Below are 22,666 nucleotides of genomic sequence, written 5' to 3'. Positions count from 1 at the left end.
GAACAGAAAACTGCTAAGAAGCTGTATGGCCTTTGTTCCACCAGAGGGAGCCACTTATACACATGTAAACCTGGATAGAAAGGTCAAAGTTGACAAATTTAAACTTCCAGTCTACTTAGCAGCTCACAGAAACCCTTATTTTCCCAAACCTGTTGCAGTTTGAAGTGTAATAAACTTAAATAAAAGCATTTCCTATAGAATCCATCCCAAACTCAACCCAGTTTAGCGAGTTCAGATTCTGATACAGAACCACGACTGGCAGCTTCCTCTGAGGAACCATCGTCGGCAGAAATCTACAGGAAGCGCGCCTCATTCAAACTGGCGCATGGCCCACATTTTGGCCAAAGGAGGAGCTCCTCCACTGATAAATACTCTCATTGCTCATGTATCTGACTTCCATTCTCTTTATCTAGAATTAACTGCCAAAAATGCGCTTCCCCTCCCACTCTGTTTTTTTTCTTTTCCTTTAACAGAACAAACAAACACTGCAGACGTTAGAGAAGATGCCAGCATGGAAAATGACCAGAGAAAGACTTACAACCACACGTCCTTTGTCATTAGCCAGAGTCTTCAGATCGCTTGTTCAAACAAGAATCTTGAAATCATAAGTGAGCAAAAACAACAATGTTTAGAAAGTGTCGGTTCTTTTATGAAGACGTGACCATGACTGGGTTTTATTCTGAAAACCGATGTGAGGGCCGACGTGGCGTCACGCCTGTCGTTTATCATCTCAGACCTTGACTTCCAAAGGAAGTATCTTTAAAAACATGTAAAACATTTTTCACATTATTTTTCATGAGTATGTGTTGTCATGTGACTAAATGATGGAACAGTTTAATCACACTCCTTCCTCTTCCTCAAATCTCACAGATCTATAAGTTTTATCTCTGACAAATTATTAATACTGCCAAAGCACCAAAAATAACAGCCTAAATTTTCAGCTCTGTTCATTCTTGGCATTTTAGCTAAAAGAAGTGTTACCATTAAGAAGAACATATTTAAAAGCCTTTTTTCTCATCGTTGGGCTTAATGCGATTAAATGCTTTTTATTCAGCATCAGGGCAACTCCAAGGATCCAGATATATATTTTACATGCTTTTTTTGTTTATTTTAATTTTTCTACTGCAGACAAAACAAGAAAACTTTTTTTTACTCTGATATGTTGATTGTGAAAACCTGCTGCATTTAAACTTCAGTTTTTAGAGAAAACCAGCATTCACCCCCCCCCCCCCCCCCCCCAACAACAGGCCAAAAAGAAAGACAAAACAAGACAAAAACACGAGACAAGGCTGGAAAAAACTACAAGGACGAAGGAACCATGGCATGCATCTGTGGAAGAACAGAATCAATAAAAAAAAAAGGCCACGAAGAAGAAACACAACTACGGAAAACAAACCCACAACAGAAGAAATCCAACATGAAATACAAATCACCAGAAAAAAAAACAACATAAAGAAAGGAAACATTACCTAATGTCAGAGAGAAAAGAATGACTTGAAATAAAATTAATATTAATAATTGCATCCCTGGCAGTGCTGAGGTCAGAAACCAGCAAACTGCATCCAGGAGAAAAGAGGCCATCAAAAGAAAGAACTATGAGAGGATTTGTCTTACACAACATAGATCTCATTCTGTAGAGATCACCAGTCTGATCTTTGCTGTGGCTGCGGCGGGCAGGTGTAGCCGTTACAGCAAACCTTTTCCAACTGTAGGTTGGGGACATGTAGTAGTACTGGGTAGCTACAGTCCAGTGTGAACACCACATGCTTTTACATTCATACTGGGCATGCATGTGACACGCATTCTCAACACGGCAGGTGTTACTTAATGGCACAGCAATGGTTTGAAATAGTCCGAAAACAAATCATCTCTTCAACTTTGACCCGAATGAATCTGTAAAAAACAGAACCGTATGCTTGTATGTAACTGTCTCAGTTTGGCTCAGAAAAGAAATCTTTGTGAAAAGTCTTTTTTTAAATAAAGCTAACATGTTAGTGTGTGATAAACTCCTCATAAACTGCAGGTCGTCATCTCCTTCTTAAAGACTGGGCTGATGGGTTCTGAACAGAACCGCTCCAGAATCAGAATGGAAAATCAGACTGCCCTCCTTTCACAGACATTTTTCATGACTTTGATGGTTTGTCATATTTTTAGATCACTTGTGGCAAACAGAAAGCCCGAAGATGACGACGAGAGCAGGAAGCCTCTTAGTCTGCCGCGCTCTGAAGACCCAGGCAAAGTGGATCGGCTTTCATGGAGAAGTAGCGCTGATGTGGAGATACGGCTGCTTTTGTTTTAATTTGTAACCCAATGCTGGAGCCGTCTGAGCTGTAAGTACTGCTAATTTGTTTCAGACTAATTCATCATGACCACAGATTTGGAATTCACCGTGATGGGGCAACAGGGAGAGCTCTGAGGAAAGAACAGCACGCTCCAGGAGGAAAACCTGTCCTGGGGCTCGCCCTTCACACCTCCGAGCACGCTCACCCCACATGCAAAGTCGTATAAAACATCAACACCACATTCTGATACTTGAATTATGCACCCGTTATGAAGATGGAATGTGTCGTGGATGTGGTAAATGTATCAAGAAGTATTGGTAAAAAAAAAAAGTAAGCTACACACATTTATGACGTACTGGTGATGCCGTCGTACCATGTCCTTACGCCACACTCTAGCCATTACTGAGGTGAAACAGAAGTGCCTATAGCCCCTGCTCCTTTCAGCATATTTTCTATTTTTAAATGCCATAAGAACACGCTAAAAACGCAGTTTTTATTGGAGTGGGTCTTCAAAAGCCACATGCTCTCCATAGCCTTGAAAAAATAGAAACAAGTTCGCTGCAGTGGATTTGGATCTGGTGTTGGAGGTGTTGTTATTTGGCCTACAGGCTGCAAAATGTCCCAAAAAATGATGAAAGAAGCTGAATCGGAGTTCTGGAATCCAGAGATGACCAGAACTGCAAGAACCAACTTAAAGATCCCTCTTTTGAAATGTTGATGAAGGGGTGTCTAGATAAACATTCATTGGAGCATGAATGATGAAGATGTTGAAGTCAGAATCATTGTTAGCAAAAACGAAACGTTGGTTTGAGCCCAAATCCAGTCCAGCAGCCCTTCGACCCCTGCACCCCTGCTCCGTCAGCTGAGCTCCATCTTGGTGGAGAGAGTGGCGCTTTAAGCCTCGTCAGCCGGAGGAGAGTCTTTGAGCGGCAGTCTAAGCCCCGAGCCCGGACCCCGGTCCCCTCATGAATATTAACGAGCCCTGAGCCGCGGCTTTAATCTGCCTGATCCGCGCGCCGCTGCCGCCGCCTCGATAGCGAATCTAATTATTTGGTCTGATATTAACCCCCCTCCAAGAACACCCCCCCCCTTCCTCCCCCCAGCCTGTCCTCGAAGCTGCTGATGAAACAAACAGCAGCTGAACTCCACAGACACCTTCTTCTGCTGCAGTCACTCCACATGTAACAATTCACACACACACACCCAACCTACGACACCTCTCCTTATCAGGCTCAAAAACACCCCCCTCCTTGCAGATAAAACCTAAATGCAAATGATGCCGACTCGTTATTTTCATTTCTTCATTTTCTTTCTCCGTTCAGCTCCTGGATCCCTCCATTCACTGAAGATGACGAGTTCCTTCACATCGGCAAAAAACTTTCCCTGAACTGACCCAGCATGTGACCTCTCCACCCCACAGATGGTCAGAAAATGACTGATGGGACGTCTGACACACGTCTGAAACGGCAGTTAGAGCCAGAAGTCTCACACACCGCCCCATCAATGAGTGTGAAACATGCGGGTCAATACATGGTCAAAAGAGACTTCATCTGTCAGTGAACATTGTTGGAGGTACCAAGCTTTTTCTGAAACCACCTCTCCGTAACTTACTAGTTACTAACATTTGTCATTCATTTTTATTTATTTTTTAAACTTTTGTCAGCCATGGAAAAAAGTAATCAAAGTTTTAATATCATGAATAGCATGATAGTTGCTAAACTAAAAAGGCAAACGAAGCTAAACTAAATTAATAAGCAAGACTGTCAATTTAGTGGAGTCCAGCTGTAGAACATTTTACAAGTTTGGACCCGTTTAAAATCAATGTCTGTGAGGAAGTCCCAGGTATGTTTTCAAGATTACATTAGGATTAAAAACTTCAGTACTCAAAATAATGATGGTTAATAAGACAGAACTATAAATCAGCATTTTGATGATTATTTGAGATTGAGTTTTTTCAAGTACTGTAAATAGACTTTTAGGTTTGTCTAATTCACCTTTAGATTACATGGGTTGGGGGCTTGTCCGGGAATCAGATCCAGTAAGTTTTCATTTAGATGTCATGCTAAGTTAAAACGACAAAGGTATTTAAATCTTTCGAGCAGACAAGACAGCACTCTGACGCAGAAAATGAAGCTAAAACACAATTTTCATCGGAGAGGCCTTCAAATTAGTGGTGGATCCGTGAAAATGATCTTGAAAAACTCTTGGATTCTCAAACGAATACGAAGAACCGCAGCTCTCAGCAATTGCCTCAAGTACCTGTTACGTTTTATAAAATAATAGGACAATAGATGATATTTGTCAGATGGATCATAAAAAGAGTGAATTCAAACACCGAAATCAGGAGTACGAGAATTTATATGGGTTTGCATCATGTTTCATGGTTTCTGTAAGGATCTCCAGACAAAAGGAGCCATTGTGATTCTTGTGACATTTGATACATTTGATAAAAACGACATTAAAGTTTGTTCCCATCACTCCTTGTCCTCAAAAATCTTAATTTTCCTCCAAATATCCTACCCTGCATTAAACGTTCTGGACTCCCATGAATGAGAATTTAATAAGGTGCTCCCTTCCTGACCTTTCCAACCATCTTTCATTCACCCCGCTCCTCTCCCACAATCACTCATTCCATCATCCAGTTCATCCTCTCCTACCCTTCTCCTCTTACACTGTGTCTCCTCTCCTCTTTTTGCTCCTCTTTCTTAATCTCTGATTCACTTCCTCTCCCCAACTCTCATTCCTACCCTCCTGTCTGCCTGCCCCTCCTTCCATCCTCCTATCTCTCCCTCTTTTCTCCCTCTGCCTCTCATTCTATCTCTACAGGAAATGGTTTCCTTCCCCGTCCAGGGGGTAGCAGGGGTGTACTCACTGTCCCAAACAAAGAGGTCAGTGTGTGAATCCTCCAAAAATACAAAGAAGAAAAGGAAGGCGGATAAAAATCAGAAACTGACTCTCATACGAACACACTCTCTTTACCTCCGCTGCTCTCACGCACAGCATTTCTCTGACATTCAGCTCAGATGCTTTTGAGGCTCACGAGGTTTAAATGCAGGCGGAGGGCTTCCAGCAGCATGGTGGAGGCCTGCCGCCTCGTGCACCGCCAAAGAAGGAGAAAAACCCTAAAACAGTGGGAGCCAGGTTTGATGAGCTGCATGCAAATGACATGTAAAAATATAAAACTGCGATACTTAAAACGGGGGCCGAGATAAGAGATTCGAAAATGAGGCACTCTTGGAAAGCGGGCTCCTGAACTGCCGGAGATTAGGCTCAGAGATAGACAGGAGAGAGGTTTTCCCCTCTCCTCTCAGCCTCCTCCTCCTCCTGCGCCCTGCAGAAGCCGGTGAAGATGACAGCGAGATGCAGATACCAGCCAGTCAGTGCCGCTGAGTGATGAAGGCCTCCTCTTTTCTGCCTCAGACCTGTGTTTTTCTAACTTCTCCTCCACTTTTGGTTCACTTAATGAACCTTCCCTTTCTCTTCTTCCCTGCCTTCAATTGATTCAGATTGTCTGTCAGCAGTTTCTGTCTCTTCATAAGATTGACATTTCTAGAGTTAGTTTAATTGCTCATTTTGATCAGGGGTAAGTCAGTGGATTCATCTCCTAAAAAAAAATCTCAAGCATCAAACCTGATGAAACATGAATTCAAATCACTGGTTCTGGAATAAAGTTGCAACAAAAAATAAATTACATTTTGTTAAATAGACTTATGATGACTTTAACCCATGTAAATGTTTTTTTAGTATGTACGAAAATCTAGGCTGAAAAAATATAATGTATTTGCACTGAGATGCAACTTTAAGGGAAAACACAAATACCAGCAAAGATTTAGAGAGAGAGAGAGAGAGAGAGAGAGAGGGAAAGAGGGAGCGAGAGATATGAAAAATGACATAAAATGAGAAGCATTGGTTCCATCTACATGTTTAGGCTTCAGCCTAACAAACACGTCCTTTGACAGTTTTTTATTGAACTGTTTCACTTCCCTCAAAATCAAAAAGAACTCTAAAAACTTGCACATATTAGAGATGCAACAATTAATTTTCTACAAGATTTGGTTCAAACTTTGATTTTCGGGTCATGGTTTTGTTTTGGTTCGATATGTGATTTGTGTATTACAAAAGAACAAAAACGACAAATTCAGAAAATCTTTTTTAGAACTTGCCAACAAACATGTAAGAATTACAAAAAAACGTGTTTGTTGGCTCATACGAAACCTGTTGTTTTAAAATATAACAATAAGTATAAATCTGTCTTAAATTTAGCACAACACGCTTGACCCTTTCAATGTAAACATCCTGGTATGCATTTGGGATGCTACCATTCACTTTCCCACAATTCCGTTTGATGGTGTCACATACGGTTGGGTTTTCGGCATCCCTAGCACCTATCCAAACATTAAACCCAGCCTTTTAAAGTCCCCAAATCAAGTTTTTGGTGTTTTTAAATGTTCTTGTGACATTTTTCTGATAATGGAGGACATTTATAAAGAATATTTAGCTGAGAAATGTATTCAAGTCTATTTCTTTATTCTAATCATTGTAAATCAGGAGCATAATTTTGGAAAAAGATCATATTTGTGACGTAGCAAAAACACATCGGGCAGGCCACAAGCTGCCCGCTTCAAGCTCTCAGCAACAGGGAAGGGAAGAGGGGGTGGGGTTGCTCCACGCAATCAGTCTCTTTCCACAACTCAGAGGGGAATTTCTAATGAACTACTGCCACTCTGCACACACTAAATCTAAGAAAACAACACAGGTTGTTTTGTTTTTTGCCAAAAAAGTTTAAATTAAAAGACCACTGAGTTCACTTTGATATTAGATCAAAAGCTGATCTGAGCGGGTCTTAAATACCCGACACATTCATATACCCCTCAATACTGTTTTCTAAAAGATGTGGGCGGGGCAACAGTAAACAGATGCTACAGATGAAAAAACAACAATCAACAGTTGCTTTGAAATTATGTTAAAATTTGAATCAAAACTTATTTGTTTGCTTGTTAATCCCTAAAACGAACCTAAAACGGTTTTAAACACCAAGCAACAAAGAACCTGACAGATAAATGTGTTTCTTCCACCATAGACAAAAGGCTTAAACTCATGCAGACAGATTTAGAAACATGAAAATGTGTGAAAAAAACGATCAGGATTGCTGGAAAACGATTGATCCAGACCACTTTTAAACAAAATCTGGATTATTAGAAGTAAATGATGTGAAATGAGGGAAGACTTTGGAGATTCTGGCCTTCTAAAACATGAAGGGGGATATTCTTGCACCCTGAATCCGTTTGTGTCTCGCTCCTTTGAGGGGGCATCACAGAAGGTGTTTGAACACTTGGCTTAATCATCGATTTGTCATCTTCTGAAGAAGCATCGTTTTAATTAACATTTTTAATTTGATGGGCGGGGAAAAAGAAACAGAGAGGCAGAAGAACAGTGTCGATCGCTGCAGATAAACCAAAAAAGATCCTAATCGGGATGTAAACAAACCCACCGACTCAATGAGAGCGCACGAGGAGGCGCTCACCTTCACTCGTCCTTCCACGGGATGTGATGGAGGAGGAAGTGGAGGAGAGTGCAGAGGAGGTAGAGTGAGTAGAGACTACCCAAAAAGTGTTTGAAAAGCCGTGGGTGGCGCGTCTTATCGCCCCAGTTCTCCTGGAGAGATTAGTGAGGGATTAGTGCGAACGCTTGTTTCTAAAACATGATGAAAAGACGTTCGGCGCGTGATAACGCTTTGAACTCCCTTACTCTGCTCCTTCTAGGATCGTGCCTCCAGGCGGCTTTTCCGCGAGTGACAGCGGTGGGGTGGGGCGGGGCGGGCTGCCGCTGGAGGAGGCAGAGAAACGAGGATGTGATGAGCGGAGTCGCTCCTCCTGCCAGACAGACGTCAATTTAGACATCTGTCCTTTGGAAGGATCCAACAAACACTAACGCATCACTTTCAGGACATCTTTCATCTGAGCCACAACTTCATACAAGCCTCTAACTTTGGCCCAATCACAAACGCTCACCCTATCAGTTAATTAAAGCAGAATCCAATCAAAAGGAGGCCAGATGTTATATCAGATGTGTTCAGAGAGATCCAATCACAACAGGCAGCAGCTCGCTCCGGGTTGCCATGGAAGGCTCTACAGTGAGGACCTGGTTGTTCAATGAACCAAGAATTGATCAGCAAACAATATTTGAGTCCAACAGCGGCATTGAGCCCGATGCCTTTAAATAGATAAACGCCTTTACACCTCTTTCTCAATACATGCAAATGGAAGCATTTCCATGTGACACAGCTCACGTAACACACCACCAATGTAACCAAGGAGATCTGACCCACGTCCACCAGAAGACACACAGCCAAGACGCCACCAAAGACACACGTTTCTTCTTCTTTCTTTAAAAATATGAACTCACTACTGAGTCCTGCAGGATAGAGCTGCAGCCTGATTTTAAAGTGACGTTATACGAGCTCATAAAAAGCTAATTGAGTCAGAAACGTTCAGAGGGAGGCGACGCAGAGCAGCGGGGAGAGGAGAGTTTATCCGACAGGAATACAAATATTCCAGAACACAAAACATCTGCCTCTTCATCAATGTGGTCCAGAACGAAGACCATGAACTGCGTGGTTTAAAAGGGCAAAAAAAAAAACAATCCTTTTTTACAGAATTAAAAAAAAACTAACTCTATATCTGATTCATATTAAAGACATTTCCAGATTTTGCAGTTGTTTTTTTTATTTCCCACGCAGTCTGTTGTATTTTGCTCCACAACGAATGAAATATGAGGGACATGAAGAGCTCCATGAGCTGCTGAAGCTAACCAGAGCTCAGCAAAGGAGGATGGTTGTTTGTGGACAAATCAACCAACAAAAAGAAAACACAACATCACATAACACTGGAACAAAACATTAAAACACAAAGAAATGGCCTTTAAAATGCCTTTAAATAATAAAGTAAACAAGTATACAGTAAAGGACACAAACAGGAGTTACTTGGACTTTTAAGGTTCATGCAGACCAGGTTCTGCAAGCTTCAAAGATAGAAAAAAAAGCCATTTGGGTGAGTTTCTTAGGGACAAAAACCCAGCTATGGTTTGGAAAAATACTTTTTTTTTTTTTTTTTGAAAAATAAACCATTTATGTATTAAATGTAGCTTTTAAATATTGGCAATAATTGATCAATGATAACAGTGTTATATTTGTCTATATATTTAATTTTAATTTATTTTTCTTTAAACAGCACCACATACAAGTTCCTTTCAAAATAAAATACATCCTGTGTCAACTAACTAACTAACTAACTAACTAACTAACTAACTAACTAACTAACTAACTAACTAACCTATTATTTATATAAATTGTTTACATTTCTCTTTAAAACCAAAGAGCCACAATAGCTGGAGCCACATGTGGCTCCTGAGCCTCAGGCTTGCAGATCCTTGATCTGATGAGAGTAGTTTGTTTCAGCTGTGATTGCTGCAGCGGAAGGCCAGCCTGTTTATGTGCTGACTGGATCTAAGGTTTGGTGTAAAACCTTAAAAAACCGGCTTCTGTTCCAGTTCAGTTTTAATCAGGGACACTTTTGCAAAAGCATTCAAGATGGGGATCAATATGTTGTAATGATCAGGTTTGGAAACCTGATCAGCTGCGGAGCCGAGGCTGCTGGTGAATGACTGAATGACTGAAGTTCATCTCAGTTTAGAGAGCGTCACTTTTCTCAGAATTGAAACTTGGATTTTGAAATTGTTTATTTCAAGCAATCGAAGCAAAAGTATTATAAAAAAGGAGGAAGTTTGTCGAAATGAGTTCAATAGATGAAGCGAGATGCTTCTAGAGGAAGCTAATTTATATAATCCCACCCTTGTTTTGCTTTCCTTAACTTTTTATTGTTTTATTTTCTTTACATAAATTATCCATCCCCTAACTTAAAACTTAAACACTTTGAAAAGAGAGGTGAGCACCTAAGTTATGTCACATCCCAGCCAGATCTGACCAATCAGAGCAGGCTGAGACTCACAGGAGGTGGAGCTTAGACACAGCAGTTCAAATAAAAACTTGAAGAAAGAAGTCTTCTGGATGGACGGTTCTCTGGAAGTTCTCCGGATGGAGTTTGTGGAAAGCTGAAATGTTTGTACTCCACGTCCTTCTGTCAGACATGATTTTGTCTCTAAATGGATGAAAATGACGGTTCTAGAGCAATCAGGTTAAAGTCTGGATTAAATCTGACATCGAGCCTGACAGGTCAGAACTTTTTTCATTATCAGTTTTAAAAAACCAAATCTCATCATTTGAATTAGGTAAATAAAATAAAAACTTAGGGAGGGACGAATGCCCTCCTACAGCACCCCCCCAGTCGACCTCTGTGGGGGCATAATGCAGTCGCTTCAACTCCAATGATGATGAGACTTCCTCTGTGTTTCAGCATTGAAATCCTCCCTGACGACTCGGCTTCATCAGAGCTCCAGAAGATGAGCAGATTTCTCCTCCAACTCAGCAAAGCAGGACGGCCCTGACCCCTGCTGACCCCCGGGGGAGGAGAAAGAGGGGGGAGTGAGTGGGGGCAGAAACACAGGAGGAATGTGAGATTACGAACACTATCTCCTGCAGATACTGAAGGTCCGTCTCCTCACTCTTCAGCGCTCAGATAGAGAGGGCGGGGTGGGGGTGGGGGGGTGACAAACCAAAGATTTGAGGAGTTCAGGGCGAGATGGTTTCCATATGAATGAAGAGTCTGAACAGAGATGTGCTTCAAAGTTAGAGGAGGAAGAGGACGCAGAGGGAGGAAGAACAAAAGGTGAGGGCGTGAGCGTGCGTGCACGTGCGCTCACATCCATCCGTGCACTCAGAAGCACGCTGATAATAAACAAAATCTTAGAAATGAGAGCCTATCAAGCAGGAATCAATCACTGGGGTTTGTTGTCCGAGAGGATGGCGCCATGAGGAGATAAAAGACAGGCGGACGTCTGGGAGGGAAGAGAAGAGGAGTGAAGGAGAGAACAAGAGGAAGAGAGGAGGAACGACAGGAGAACTCAAGGACGATTCTTCATCCGATTCGGACTGAACCTTCGGGGGAAAGTTCTGAAACTGGAGTTGTGGAAGCGTCTTCAGGGTCGGAGCGGAAACCGAAGAGCGAAGGCTTCGTGCAGCTGCTCTGCTCAGGAAGCCTCTCCCAGCATCACTATCACATGATGAGCCGGACTCGTGCACAAACCCGGCTCTGATACGGCTCTATCCGGTCCAGCATTTTTCCCAGGGATCCCACTGAAGCGCACACATGTGAATTTCACTCGTTTTCATGAAACCACGTGACCTCGGTTGGCTTTCACTTCATGGTGCCTCAGCAGCTCACGCTCAGGTGTTTAACTGGACACTAGAACATTATTAATAAATGACTACATTGTTTTTTTTTCCTAATATTTAGGAGGAAAGAAAATGAGCAGACAAGAGGAGAAGGATGTCAGAGCGAGTCTTTAGCTCTAAGAAGACAGTTTATTTCTCTTTAGTCTTTTCCATAAACTTCTAAAAACACGTCTCCTTCCAATGTTTGAAATAACTGAACAACAGTGGGACAACAAGTATCTGGATTCTGCGAGCTGTCCCATTAAAAAGATGAGTTTGGTCTGTAATGTTCATCATAGATACATTCTGTCTCTCACAACTGAAGCGTATGCAGCGATGAACATCACAGACCAAACTCATCGTTTTAAGGAGGCTAACTTGCAGAATCAGTGCAGAACCTTTGCCCCACTCTTTTTAACAAAACATCAGAACTTGATCTTCACTGCGTTTTCTCCTCACTAGCTTCTTGCTTGTTGGTTTGTTGTTGGAATTGATTCCCTTTTTCTTTTTTATTTCAATGAAGTTAACTATTAACTGTTTTATTCCTCCATACATTTTTATGATCATTGATTAAACATTCTCAGGCTGGTTGAAGTAAAAAAAATAAAAGATTCAAACACATTTTTCTGGGCATTTTGGACCCAGATGGTTCTGGTTCCTTCAGCCGTCTTACATGCACATTCAGAGTTTTTACCTGCGTCTCCTGGTCCTCTGTGCTGCTGTCTGATTGGATGACTCCCAGGTATGGCCCCCACAGCGTTTCAGGATGAAGGTCCCTCATGGCCACCACACTGCTCCCCTCATCACTTATCCTCAGGTCATCTGGGGTGGAGGAGGAAGAAGAGTTGGTGATGTTTTTGTGAATCATGTCACATGTGTTATCTTCAGCCAGCAGCTGAATGAGGAACCTCTGCGGCTGTCATGTCAGAGCGCAGATCTTAGTGATTTAGGAGAGGCTGGAAAACCTTTGAAGAAGTCAGGATCAGCATGTGGACTGAACTTGACCTGAACCCTGAAAGCAGCGGCAGCGGCTTATGCTGTCAGCGGCTCAACAGCAAAGGGGGGGTTGCACTTTCTGTCCCGGCTGGGGAAACTTCTCGAGCACTTCCTCAAAGTGAAAAGATAAGCGTGGAAGGATGGCAGTGACAGCTGCGGTCCTAGGCTGGCTGCCGCGGTCCAGATAGAGGCTGATAACTGCCGGGCGCCCTAGACCGATCCATCCTCGCCGAGGCCTGAGATGCTGCCGCCGGCCCACACCGCGATGGAAGGAGCCGCGGTGAGAGCCTGCCAGTGACCCCCCCCCCCCCGTGATCAAAACATACAAAATCTGCCTTCCCTCCCCAACTCACCCCCCCCCCCCCCTCCCGCTGGTGTTGTCTAAAGTGGCGTTTCTGATAAGAGTGTTTGTCTAACACTCTCCATGTCAAAACACTCATCTATCTTCTCTGTATCTATCCCCACCAGAGAACAACGGACAGACGCTGATAAAATGGCTTTCCCACAGCGGGGTGGAGGAGGACGCTGCGGTGGGGGGGTGAGGGGGTGGGGAGGGGGCAGGAAGCAGTTTGAGGGAAGAAAGCAAGGCAGCAGGAGGACTACGTTAATTTGATGAAGCCACAGAGCGGTTGGACACATTGTTCTCCCTGTCGGAAGCGCTCCTGCGGTGGAGTCTGAGGAAGTGGCGGGCTGCTCCTGACTCACCGTGACGCCGAACGCCATCCTGACCAAAACCAGGTGCCACAGTGATCAGGTTTTGTTGGAGGTGATAGTATTGCTTTCCCCAGGAGGGACTCTGGGTTGCTCTGCAGGTTTAAAGACCACATCAGGTCTAGATCTCAGTTCTACAAGCATCAAACCTGCTGCAGGGTCTGAAGTCCACCGCCTGCTCTCTATCCTGTCAGTGATCATGGGACGGGGCCCCAGTTTGGCCACGCTGACCCTCCTTATCTCTGCACTCCATCAATGTCTAGCCTGCTTGGCCTCCATTGGCCGAACTGGAGCACATGGGATGCTTATCAGCCTGACCAGCTTCATTGACCTTCATTGTGAAACGGCACAAGGGTTTGACCTCAATGAGCCAACACAGATGTTAACCTATTACAGGGCCGGGTTTGTCCGGCTGCTCCTTTTCTGGCCGGCTGGTTCACTGCACCTCATGTTAGGCTTGTGTCAAGCTGCAGGTGGAGCAGCAGAATCTCTAGAAGAAGGCTATATATTTAACGGTCAACTTAACATAAAAAAGGCAAATTACCCCCCTGCATGTGACCCCTGCAAGCTTCTATGCTGCTCCTTGTCGGGACCCGGGGGTCTCTGTGTGACCACAGGACTTTCTGCTCAAAACCAGGTTTCACATCCACCTGTTTAATCAAGCAGAAGCTTAAAATATGCGTTTGTGCTTTATCATTAAATTATTGCTTTAATACACTAAAAAAATGTTAAATTAATTGACAGCATCTATCTATCCATTTTCTAAACCCCAGTGAATCTCTTTTGGGGTCACACGGTTGCTGTTACAGATGCATCCTGAACAGGTCACCCCTCTGTTGCAGGGCCACACAAGCAAGCAATGCTAGTGGAAAAACATGCAAACTCCACACAGAGAGGTCCCAGTTAGGATTTGACCTGTGGTTGTTGATATGGTGCTTTAACTGGCCAGGAAACACTGTAGTGTTTTTAGCGCCAAAATGACTGAAATGACGAGCATTAAACTGCTGGAGAAGGACCGGTTCTGCTGGGTTCTGTGCAGCAACGCAAGGCCACCAACAGGCACAATCCTTCCCAACACTGAGCAACATTAAAACCCCACTGGGGTCTTCAATTCAATTCAATTCTTCTTTCAAAACTCTGTGGCCTTATGGTTCACCCTGAGACTGGAAGGTCGTGAGTTCAAATCCACGGTGGAGTCATACCAAAGACAAAAATGGGATCCAAAGCCTCCCTGCTTAACACTCAGCATTGAGAGGTTGGACTGGGGGTTAAACCACCAAATGGTGTGTCTGCACCTCCCCCCTCCCCCGGGGACTGGGTCAAATTTGGTGAAAGAATTGCACACACTTAGGTGTCACAACTAATGAGACTTTAACTGGTCAGCAAAAGTTGGAGATTCTTTCTCAAAAGTACCCCAAAACATTTCTGACACGCCTGAAAATGGCCTCAGAAATGAGTTCACCTATTCCCAAGAACACACACACACATGGACTCTTTTCATCCAGCTCCCCCCCCCTCCCCCACATCATCACACACAAGTACACAGGTACGCAGAGGCACACACACACACACACACACACAGGCTTATCAATAGACGCTTCAGCAGCCACCAGGGCGTCCAGGCATCTTTGACGAGCAAACTCAACAAAACAATCAGGCTGTCATTAATGAAATACACAACGCAATTAACCGATGGGCAACAGGGTGGGGGTGGGGGGTGAAGGTGAGCCTCGCTGAGGTTTCATGGATCAGCGCGCTGTCTGACAGTTTAATTAATGACAAGTACAAAAGCTAGGATTGTTTTCAGAATGCAGCTTCAAATATCTTTTCGCAAAAAACACCCAAAAAACAAAACGGGTCCACAGACACAAAATCACAAAGCTGGAACATTAAAGGAGTCTGGAGCGGTCCCATTTTGTCACAAGTCTGTGAAAGTTTGAAGGTAAATGGTAAATGGCGTATACTTATACATATAGCGCTTTCTACCCTCTTTCGAAGGCCCAAAGTGCTTTACAGTCACACTCCCATTCACCCATGCACACACACTGATGCTCTGCTGCCAAACACGGGTGCCAAACTCCCACCAGAGGCAAGGTGGGGTTCAGTGTCTAGCCCAAGGACACTTTGACACATGGGCGTGCAAGGCAGGAATCGAACCTGCAATCTTACGATCATGAGTCGAGCGCCCTTCCGCTGCACCACGGCATTGGTGGGGACTGTTGCAAAGGTCAGTGAATGCAGCACTGGAATTATCATTCATGTCTTCAAGCCATAAAACCAAACAACTCGTACGTACTCTATTGAAAACGAAGGATTTGTTCTGCAAACCCGACAATGTGGACCAACCTGCCTGGAGACAACAACATCCACAAACACGTCATCCCGCAGGAACACAGCCACGGAAAATTCCTTAGAGCGGCAGGTGGGCTCCAACCTTCACTGATACCACCTATCTTATTAATAAGAAATTAAGTGGAAACTAATTAAGTGGAAACTGTCTGTGAGTTTGGTAGGAATATGAAAAGTTTTACCCGAAAAGGAGCAAAGACTTAAAAAGTTTGTTAATAATGTCTAGACTTTGATTTTTTTCCATCAAGAAACTCAGTTTCGATGTAAAAAAGGTCCAACCAGCACATTTAAAACTGAACAATAGTATTATCTCTTTATTTTTGAAATTCATGCCATCATTTTTAGGCGCACTTTTATTCACCATTAGAAACAGTATTTCTTCAGTTAAACTGCAGGTCACCTGACCCTCAGCAGGGGTGACATCAAACGCTGGGATCTCGGCCAAGAATAAGTGGGAGGAAACCGAGAAAGGTGTTAAAGAGCATCGTGTTCCTCTTCTCTGTCGGACCTAATTGACTTTTAAAAAGACTATAGTTGATATCAAATGAGCACATCGCGGCTCGGATATTGATTTTTTGACACCACACAACAGGAAATCTTTATCCGCTGCTGCTCCGACCTCGAGCTAATAGGAGGGGTTTAACCTTTCCTGAATGACAAATCCCAGCACCTCCTCACGCCTGGATCTCAAGGGAAACGTGGAACAAACACTGCGGTTCTACTCACAGACGCCGGAGCGAAAAGCTCGAATGGACGCTGCAGGATCGGTCACACGAGTGCAAAAACACCACAGTATCAAACGGGAGGGGGGGGACACTGCTCCAACAGCCTCCTCTGATCTGCCATTTTTAGCCAATTCTCATTAATCCACTCTGGTCGTTGGATAAAAGGCCTCCATCGAGCCACTCCTTTTTCTCTCATCTTCCTCCCTCCGTGATCTTCCTGGCAGAATCCTCCGGGTCCCTGGAGTCCGGCAGGTTCGGCTCAGCTGCAGATAGACATTTCTGGGATAGACATCTCCTGCTCAGGACCATGCAATCATTTCCATTTTACCCTCTGTTGCACAGGCGAGATAAGACACCTGCGCCGCCCTGCTAATCAGATGAGCTTCAACAGAACTTTATCATTGACATTTACCACTGTTTACCCAACTAATTTCTCTTAACTGCACTGCTGAACTTTTATCTGCAAAATACATACACGGGCAGAAAAGAGCAAGAAGCAAACATGCAAATTCACGAATATGTGAAGAAAGATAAACTGAGGTGGGAGGGGGGGGGGGGTCTGTTCAGAGGGAGGATGGATGAAAACACAACAAGTCTGATGTGAAGACGAACAACTATGAAGATGTTCATCTGCAAAAACTATTCTGGAGGGGAGGGGATTTAATGTATGTTTGTGTTTTACAGGTTTTGTGTCTGTATCTGACCGTTGACTGTATAGGAGAACTGGACTGAGTGACCCCTCCCCCTGGTGTTCAAAACAGGAAGTGCCCACAGGCTCAGAGAAGCCAAAATCCCTTCTATTGTGAAATAAACAGCTCTTTCTCAGTCATTCTATTAGTCAGAATAACCAGTTTTGCTCTGTGCTCTTGATAATTGTCTTTTGTTTCACAATACTTTTTTTTCTAGTGTAAGTTATTAAACTTATAAACTGGCCAATCAGATGCGTCAATAAAAGTGTGTGGTCTCACATCAAATGTTCGAAATGTTTAAAATATTTTGAGTGGCCCCGCTTTTAAGTTGTAGGGGTGTGGACTTTCAACAAGCACACTCCTGATTGGCAAGAGGGCTTTCCATAGAAAACATCAACTCAGAGCGACTCGAACCAATCACTGCTTACTGACGTCGTCTGCCTCCAACACGGCGGCGACCGTATCACATAAAAATAGCGAGTGACAGAATCAACTTCATTAGGTTGGAGCTGGAAGTAAACCATATGCTGTTGATGACATCACACTCACTCATATACACACAATATATAGTTCTCATATACAGTCAATGATTGTGACATCCCCTCCCCAGCATTTTAGCCCCCAGGTCAGAAAAACAAGCCAAACGGACCAAAAATTCTGAGGTTTCTGCTGCTCCTCACTGTTTTTTAAAAATGGGTCATTCGTAGACTTCGACCTTTTAACGTCCACTTCTCCACCTCCAGCTTGATCAGAGGCAAACGAATGAACGGCAGAAAACGTAACCCTTCCTCTGTGCCCGTGTGGCCAAGACCAAAAGTTCAGCACTAACCGCTCACATTTGGACAAATACATGTGAATATTCACTTTCTTTATGACATTTCATTTTGTTTGCTGTGCAAGTGAATTCAACAGCATTTTTCATGGACTAATCAAATTTCTTTTTTGGGTGTAATTTTACTAAACAGTAGGGTCTGGCTATGTCACTCCACACATTGTTTAAAAAATGTCACTTTTCACGGTTTCTTTATCTCTAAAGAGAAACTTTTGAGAATAGAGACTGTCAGTCGGTGTCGTTCACTGAAATAAAGGACACCTACTGACAGTCTCTATTCTCAAAAGTTTTTGAAAACTAACAAAAATAGAAAAATTAACCAACAAAGTTCAAAAATAATATTTACAACACCCAAAAGGGTTGAAAATTCTAGGAAATTTTGGAAAACAAAAAAAGGAATAGAGAAAATAAAATAATTTGTAGAAGATAAATAACTTAAGAAATAAATAGGGAAAAAATGAAACTAAAACTGAATAAAAGAGATTTTTTTAAAGCCAATTCAGAGCAAATCAGAAATAAAAGTGTCACTTTTTGCAAATTTTTCTATGACATTGATCATTTTGGGAGAAAGACCAAGATTTCAGTTATATTAAGGCTTTTGTGTTTGCTAAAAGTAAAAAAAAAAAAGCAAAAACAACCTCTGAGTTTGTTTGTATCAGATGATCCTGCAGAAAAGAAAGTTTTGAAATCACGATAAAGATCTTATTTTTCCGTTTTGTGTTGTGTGCTAACATGCACGGCTATATGCATCTCTGAAACTCGGATGCTCGTTTCATGGATCCGAGTCTCTCTAAGCCGCTTCTTGGTTCTGTTTGAAGGGAAACCTCTGCTTCTTTTCTTTGGTCGAGTCAGAAGGCCACAGTAGGAAGTCTGAACTTTGCTGTGAAGTTGATGACAGATGAATCCTGGAAGTCAGCTTCAGTGTGAGACAGTTTGAGGACACGCGCTGCACCAGCATAAGCCCCCCCCCCGACTGCTGTCGCCTGTCACAAATTGAAAGTGGAGACCTTCCAGAAACTCTCCCAGATAATCACACATAAATTAATTAGAAAATGTTTCTTGACATTCTCTCCGCACAGATGACAAGAGGAAAAAAAGACTGAGGCGAAGCCGCAAAATTAATTGTACGGTATGTGACTCTGATAATTAATTCAATCATTAATTCATGTCTGCTTTAACGACTCCTTCTGGCTCCTGCAGAAAAAGGACGTTTCAATCAGGATGGTATCGGGGAGCAGACGCTGCAGCGCCGCACGCTCCGGGTCACGCGGAGGTGGGATGCGAAGCAGAACTTCTGTGACCGTTAGGCCACTTTGAACCTTTTCCAAATGTTTGACTCAAGTGATCAGCACAGAATCATGACCTCAAGGGGCAGGAATGGCGTTTTCCTCAGCACACCTCTCTGGGTTTTCAGTTTAAACTCCTGAATGATTTTCATGTTTGCCTGTTGCTGAAGCGGGGAACAGGCTCACTCATGAGCTGGAAAAAACAACAGAACTTTGCCTAATAAAAGAAGGAAACTGGCAAGTGAGAGATACTGAGGAGAAGGAGATAAGACAGCAATGAGGAGAATGAGCAGAGGCCTGCAGAGTGACGTCTGAGGTCCGTTTCTGCACAACACATTAAAGTCAGTTTATGACAGTCACACGCTGCCAGAGTGTGAGCTCAGATCAGACAGCACAGATCACTGCAGCTTCTCTGACACAGATGGAAATGGACGGCCGTCTTCTGTGTGAGAGGGAGGTGAGCAGGATGCAGAGCCGCGGCTGCAGGAGAGGCCAGGAATCTGATAGGCCGGTAATCAAGCGTGCCAGAGTCCTGTCCCGCCACAGACTCAACACTCTGAGCTGCTGGGCTGATAGCAGCCGGACAGCACGGAGAAATGTTCCTTTAGATTAGAGCCTTGTGCCTATCAATCATCAGGGATGGAGGCAGGCTGCAGGGATGGGGGAGGCGGGTGACAGTCACAGGATGCTGTGATGATCCTGGGAGGATGATACTTCACACCATTTCACCAAAGTTTCCAGGTACGATCATTTGCCTGGAATTTTGTTCAATAAGAATCCCAAATTATTTCAGCTTGACTTCAAAAAAATACAAAGCCTTCCGCACCCAACCACCTGGAAACTCTTGCTGACAGGTGGAGGTGGGCTGCTTCCAGGAGCCCCTCCCCATCCTGAGAAGCCATGGAGTCTGCCGGCTGCAGATATGGAGGGATGTCACAAAGAGACAAAGAGGACAGAGGGATGATGGAGGGTAAGACCCACAACTCCAACCAAACAAATCTGCAGGAAGTCCAGGTCCTCTCCGTCTTTATAGCGGGTAACTTTGTAAAAGAACGTTTTATGGATTTATCGAAGAAGGCATGAAGTGCGGCAAATCACCAAATGAGATCCAAAATCCAAAAATTAAAGAGATCAAAACTTCAACTGATATGATTTCAGCTTCACCAAAAAAGACATTTAAAAAACTGCACTGTTTCAGGTGATCAGGGTTTATAAAAGTGAGCTGTGGTGCCAACACTAATGAATGTTCAGAGGTCATTTTAAGAATATCAGTCAAAAGATGTATATAGGATAGTATAGGATATATATATCTATATCGAGAGAGAGAGAGAGAGAGAGAGAGAGAGAGAGATTATAGATATAGATATATATAGATGTATAGATTATAGATATAGATATATATAGATATAGATGTATAGTTATGCCTCATTTTAATTCAGCTAAAAAACCTCCTCTTGGATTCTTTATTCGTTCACCGCTTTCATCTAAAACCTCCAATTTCACGTTCGGACCTGCATGACTTTAAAACTCTCACTCATGTTGATTCCTCAACCTTCACCCTTCTTTTGCTGTCATCCGCACACTTTATCTGTGAACTTTAAAACTCAGCATGTACTCCCACAATTCAAAAACTGTCTCCTCCGCTCTCATCTCCGTCCCATCCGTCCCTCGATCCCCCTTTTCATCCTCTCTGAACTCAACCAGACAGAGATCAGGCCCCATTTGGTCTCCAACCGGTTTATTCAATAAGTAGAAAGAAAAAAAACACTTCAGTAATTGGATATGTTCAAACATGATTTGGGATTTTTATCCTTGACTTCTGATTTGAAATCAATGTATTTAAATAACCTGGTCCTTATTGTCTGCCTGTTTTCCAGCTTTCCCTTGATGCTGGTTAGCAGACTCAGGTGTTTCTGTGCTGTGGTTGACTAAACAGACCCATCCAGCTGATTAGCAGGAAGCTGCACAGAGGCAGATGGAAATTCAATCCAATTCAATTCAGTTTTTTTTATATAGCCCAATATCACAACACAGTTGTCTCAACAGGCTTCACTAGTTGTACAAAACATAAAATCAGTAATAAAATACAATAGCTGATTGATAAACTAAACAGAGTTTGAAAAGCAGTTTTTAGATCGACAGGAAAATGCTGTGAGAGTTTATAAGGATAAAAACTACCTTAAAATATCTTCTAACTGTTGACACAGCAGAGCAGGATGAGAAGCTAGAGAAGCTGTTGAAGAACCTTTCCACACAAAACAAATGCCATCTATCAGCAAACACATACAAATATGCAAAAAAAAAAAAAAACAGCGATGAAACCGCTTTCAAACAGACAGGGAGGAGTTGAAGAAATCACAGACTGAACGGTAAAAGACTCTGAAGCTCCGTAGAAATATGCCTCGGTCATCCAGGGTCAGGTGGATCAAAGTGACGAGTTTGTGCTGCAGCCTTTTTCATTGGTGCAGAACCTCCATGCTCAATATGCTAATGCGACTCTGCCAACATCTCCCATTCCTTAGCAAAGAAATGAGACTGTGAGCGCTGATAATATGCATATAGCACGCCTTCATGCTCCATTATAATTAACTACTGTATGATAACCCAACACCCACACCGCTGAGCACACACACACACACACAGCCTGGTAAATAATAATAACCATTATTACGCATGCCATTACCATGCTTTATTGGAGGTAATTTAAATGACTGACTGTGTGTTTGTGTGTGGGTGCATGCGGGGGGGTTATGGCAGACAAGCTGTCAGAGGATGGTGCATCTTCATTCATGTCACACAGGAACAGTGGGAAACTGCAGGACACCAACAGGTAAGTCTAAGGGGGGATTCAGACTGGAAAAATCCTTTGCTCTGGACTAAGTCCGCTTAATTTGGTCAGAACATCGCGTTTGGTCTGAAAAAATACATCGATCCAAATTGCAATAAAATCCAGAATTAGTCTTTTAGAGGTTAGGGGGTAGTGAGTGAATTCAGACATAATATAATCTCCCTGTTTCCAGAAGCATCATGGGACAACAAGGGCAGGAGGTGCAGTTTAAATACTTGGGATTACTGAACAACTGAACTTTATTCAAACACTAAAACTCTACGGTCCAGCTGCACACAAAATGATACTTTGTTTTCAGGACAATAAACAGTCATTCATCTCAGATTCTACAGGCCTCAGCCAATAGGATAGGTGTCAACATCTGACCTGAAGCCCCAGATTTTAGTTACATGAAGAGGAAGATCAGTATGATGATACACAGCAGACCACAAGACATTCCTGTGATGCAGATTTCTGCATCAGGAATTTAGGCAGCCAGGAAGGAACCCTGTCGCTTGCAAAGTCATTCAAAGGAAGCTGTGAATTTAAAGTGGATTATAAAGAAAGGAGTGCCCACCTTCACCTTCTTTATTCTATCTATATCTTTTTTTAGATAGAAGTCCTATTTTCATATCATCGGT

The 22,666-nt window shown here is 43.1% G+C and overlaps 1 protein-coding gene across 3 annotated transcripts in view; it reads right to left on the bottom strand.

The window, feature by feature from the left end:
• The window catches only part of zfpm1 (zinc finger protein, FOG family member 1), a 91,006-nt gene that overhangs the window by 9,595 nt on the left and 58,745 nt on the right, over positions 1–22,666 (bottom strand). For all 3 annotated transcript variants that reach the window (XM_020704190.2, XM_011476386.3, XM_023956001.1), the window contains one exon: positions 12,305–12,432. In XM_020704190.2, the coding sequence (XP_020559849.1) occupies positions 12,305–12,432 (128 nt within the window). The remainder of the gene's footprint in view (positions 1–12,304; positions 12,433–22,666) is intronic.

The sequence above is a fragment of the Oryzias latipes genome, chromosome 6 (assembly GCF_002234675.1).
Source record: "Oryzias latipes chromosome 6, ASM223467v1".
Taxonomy (NCBI): domain Eukaryota; kingdom Metazoa; phylum Chordata; class Actinopteri; order Beloniformes; family Adrianichthyidae; genus Oryzias; species Oryzias latipes.
Note: the sequence above shows the minus strand (reverse complement) of the source record. Positions and strands in the feature narration are given on the sequence as shown.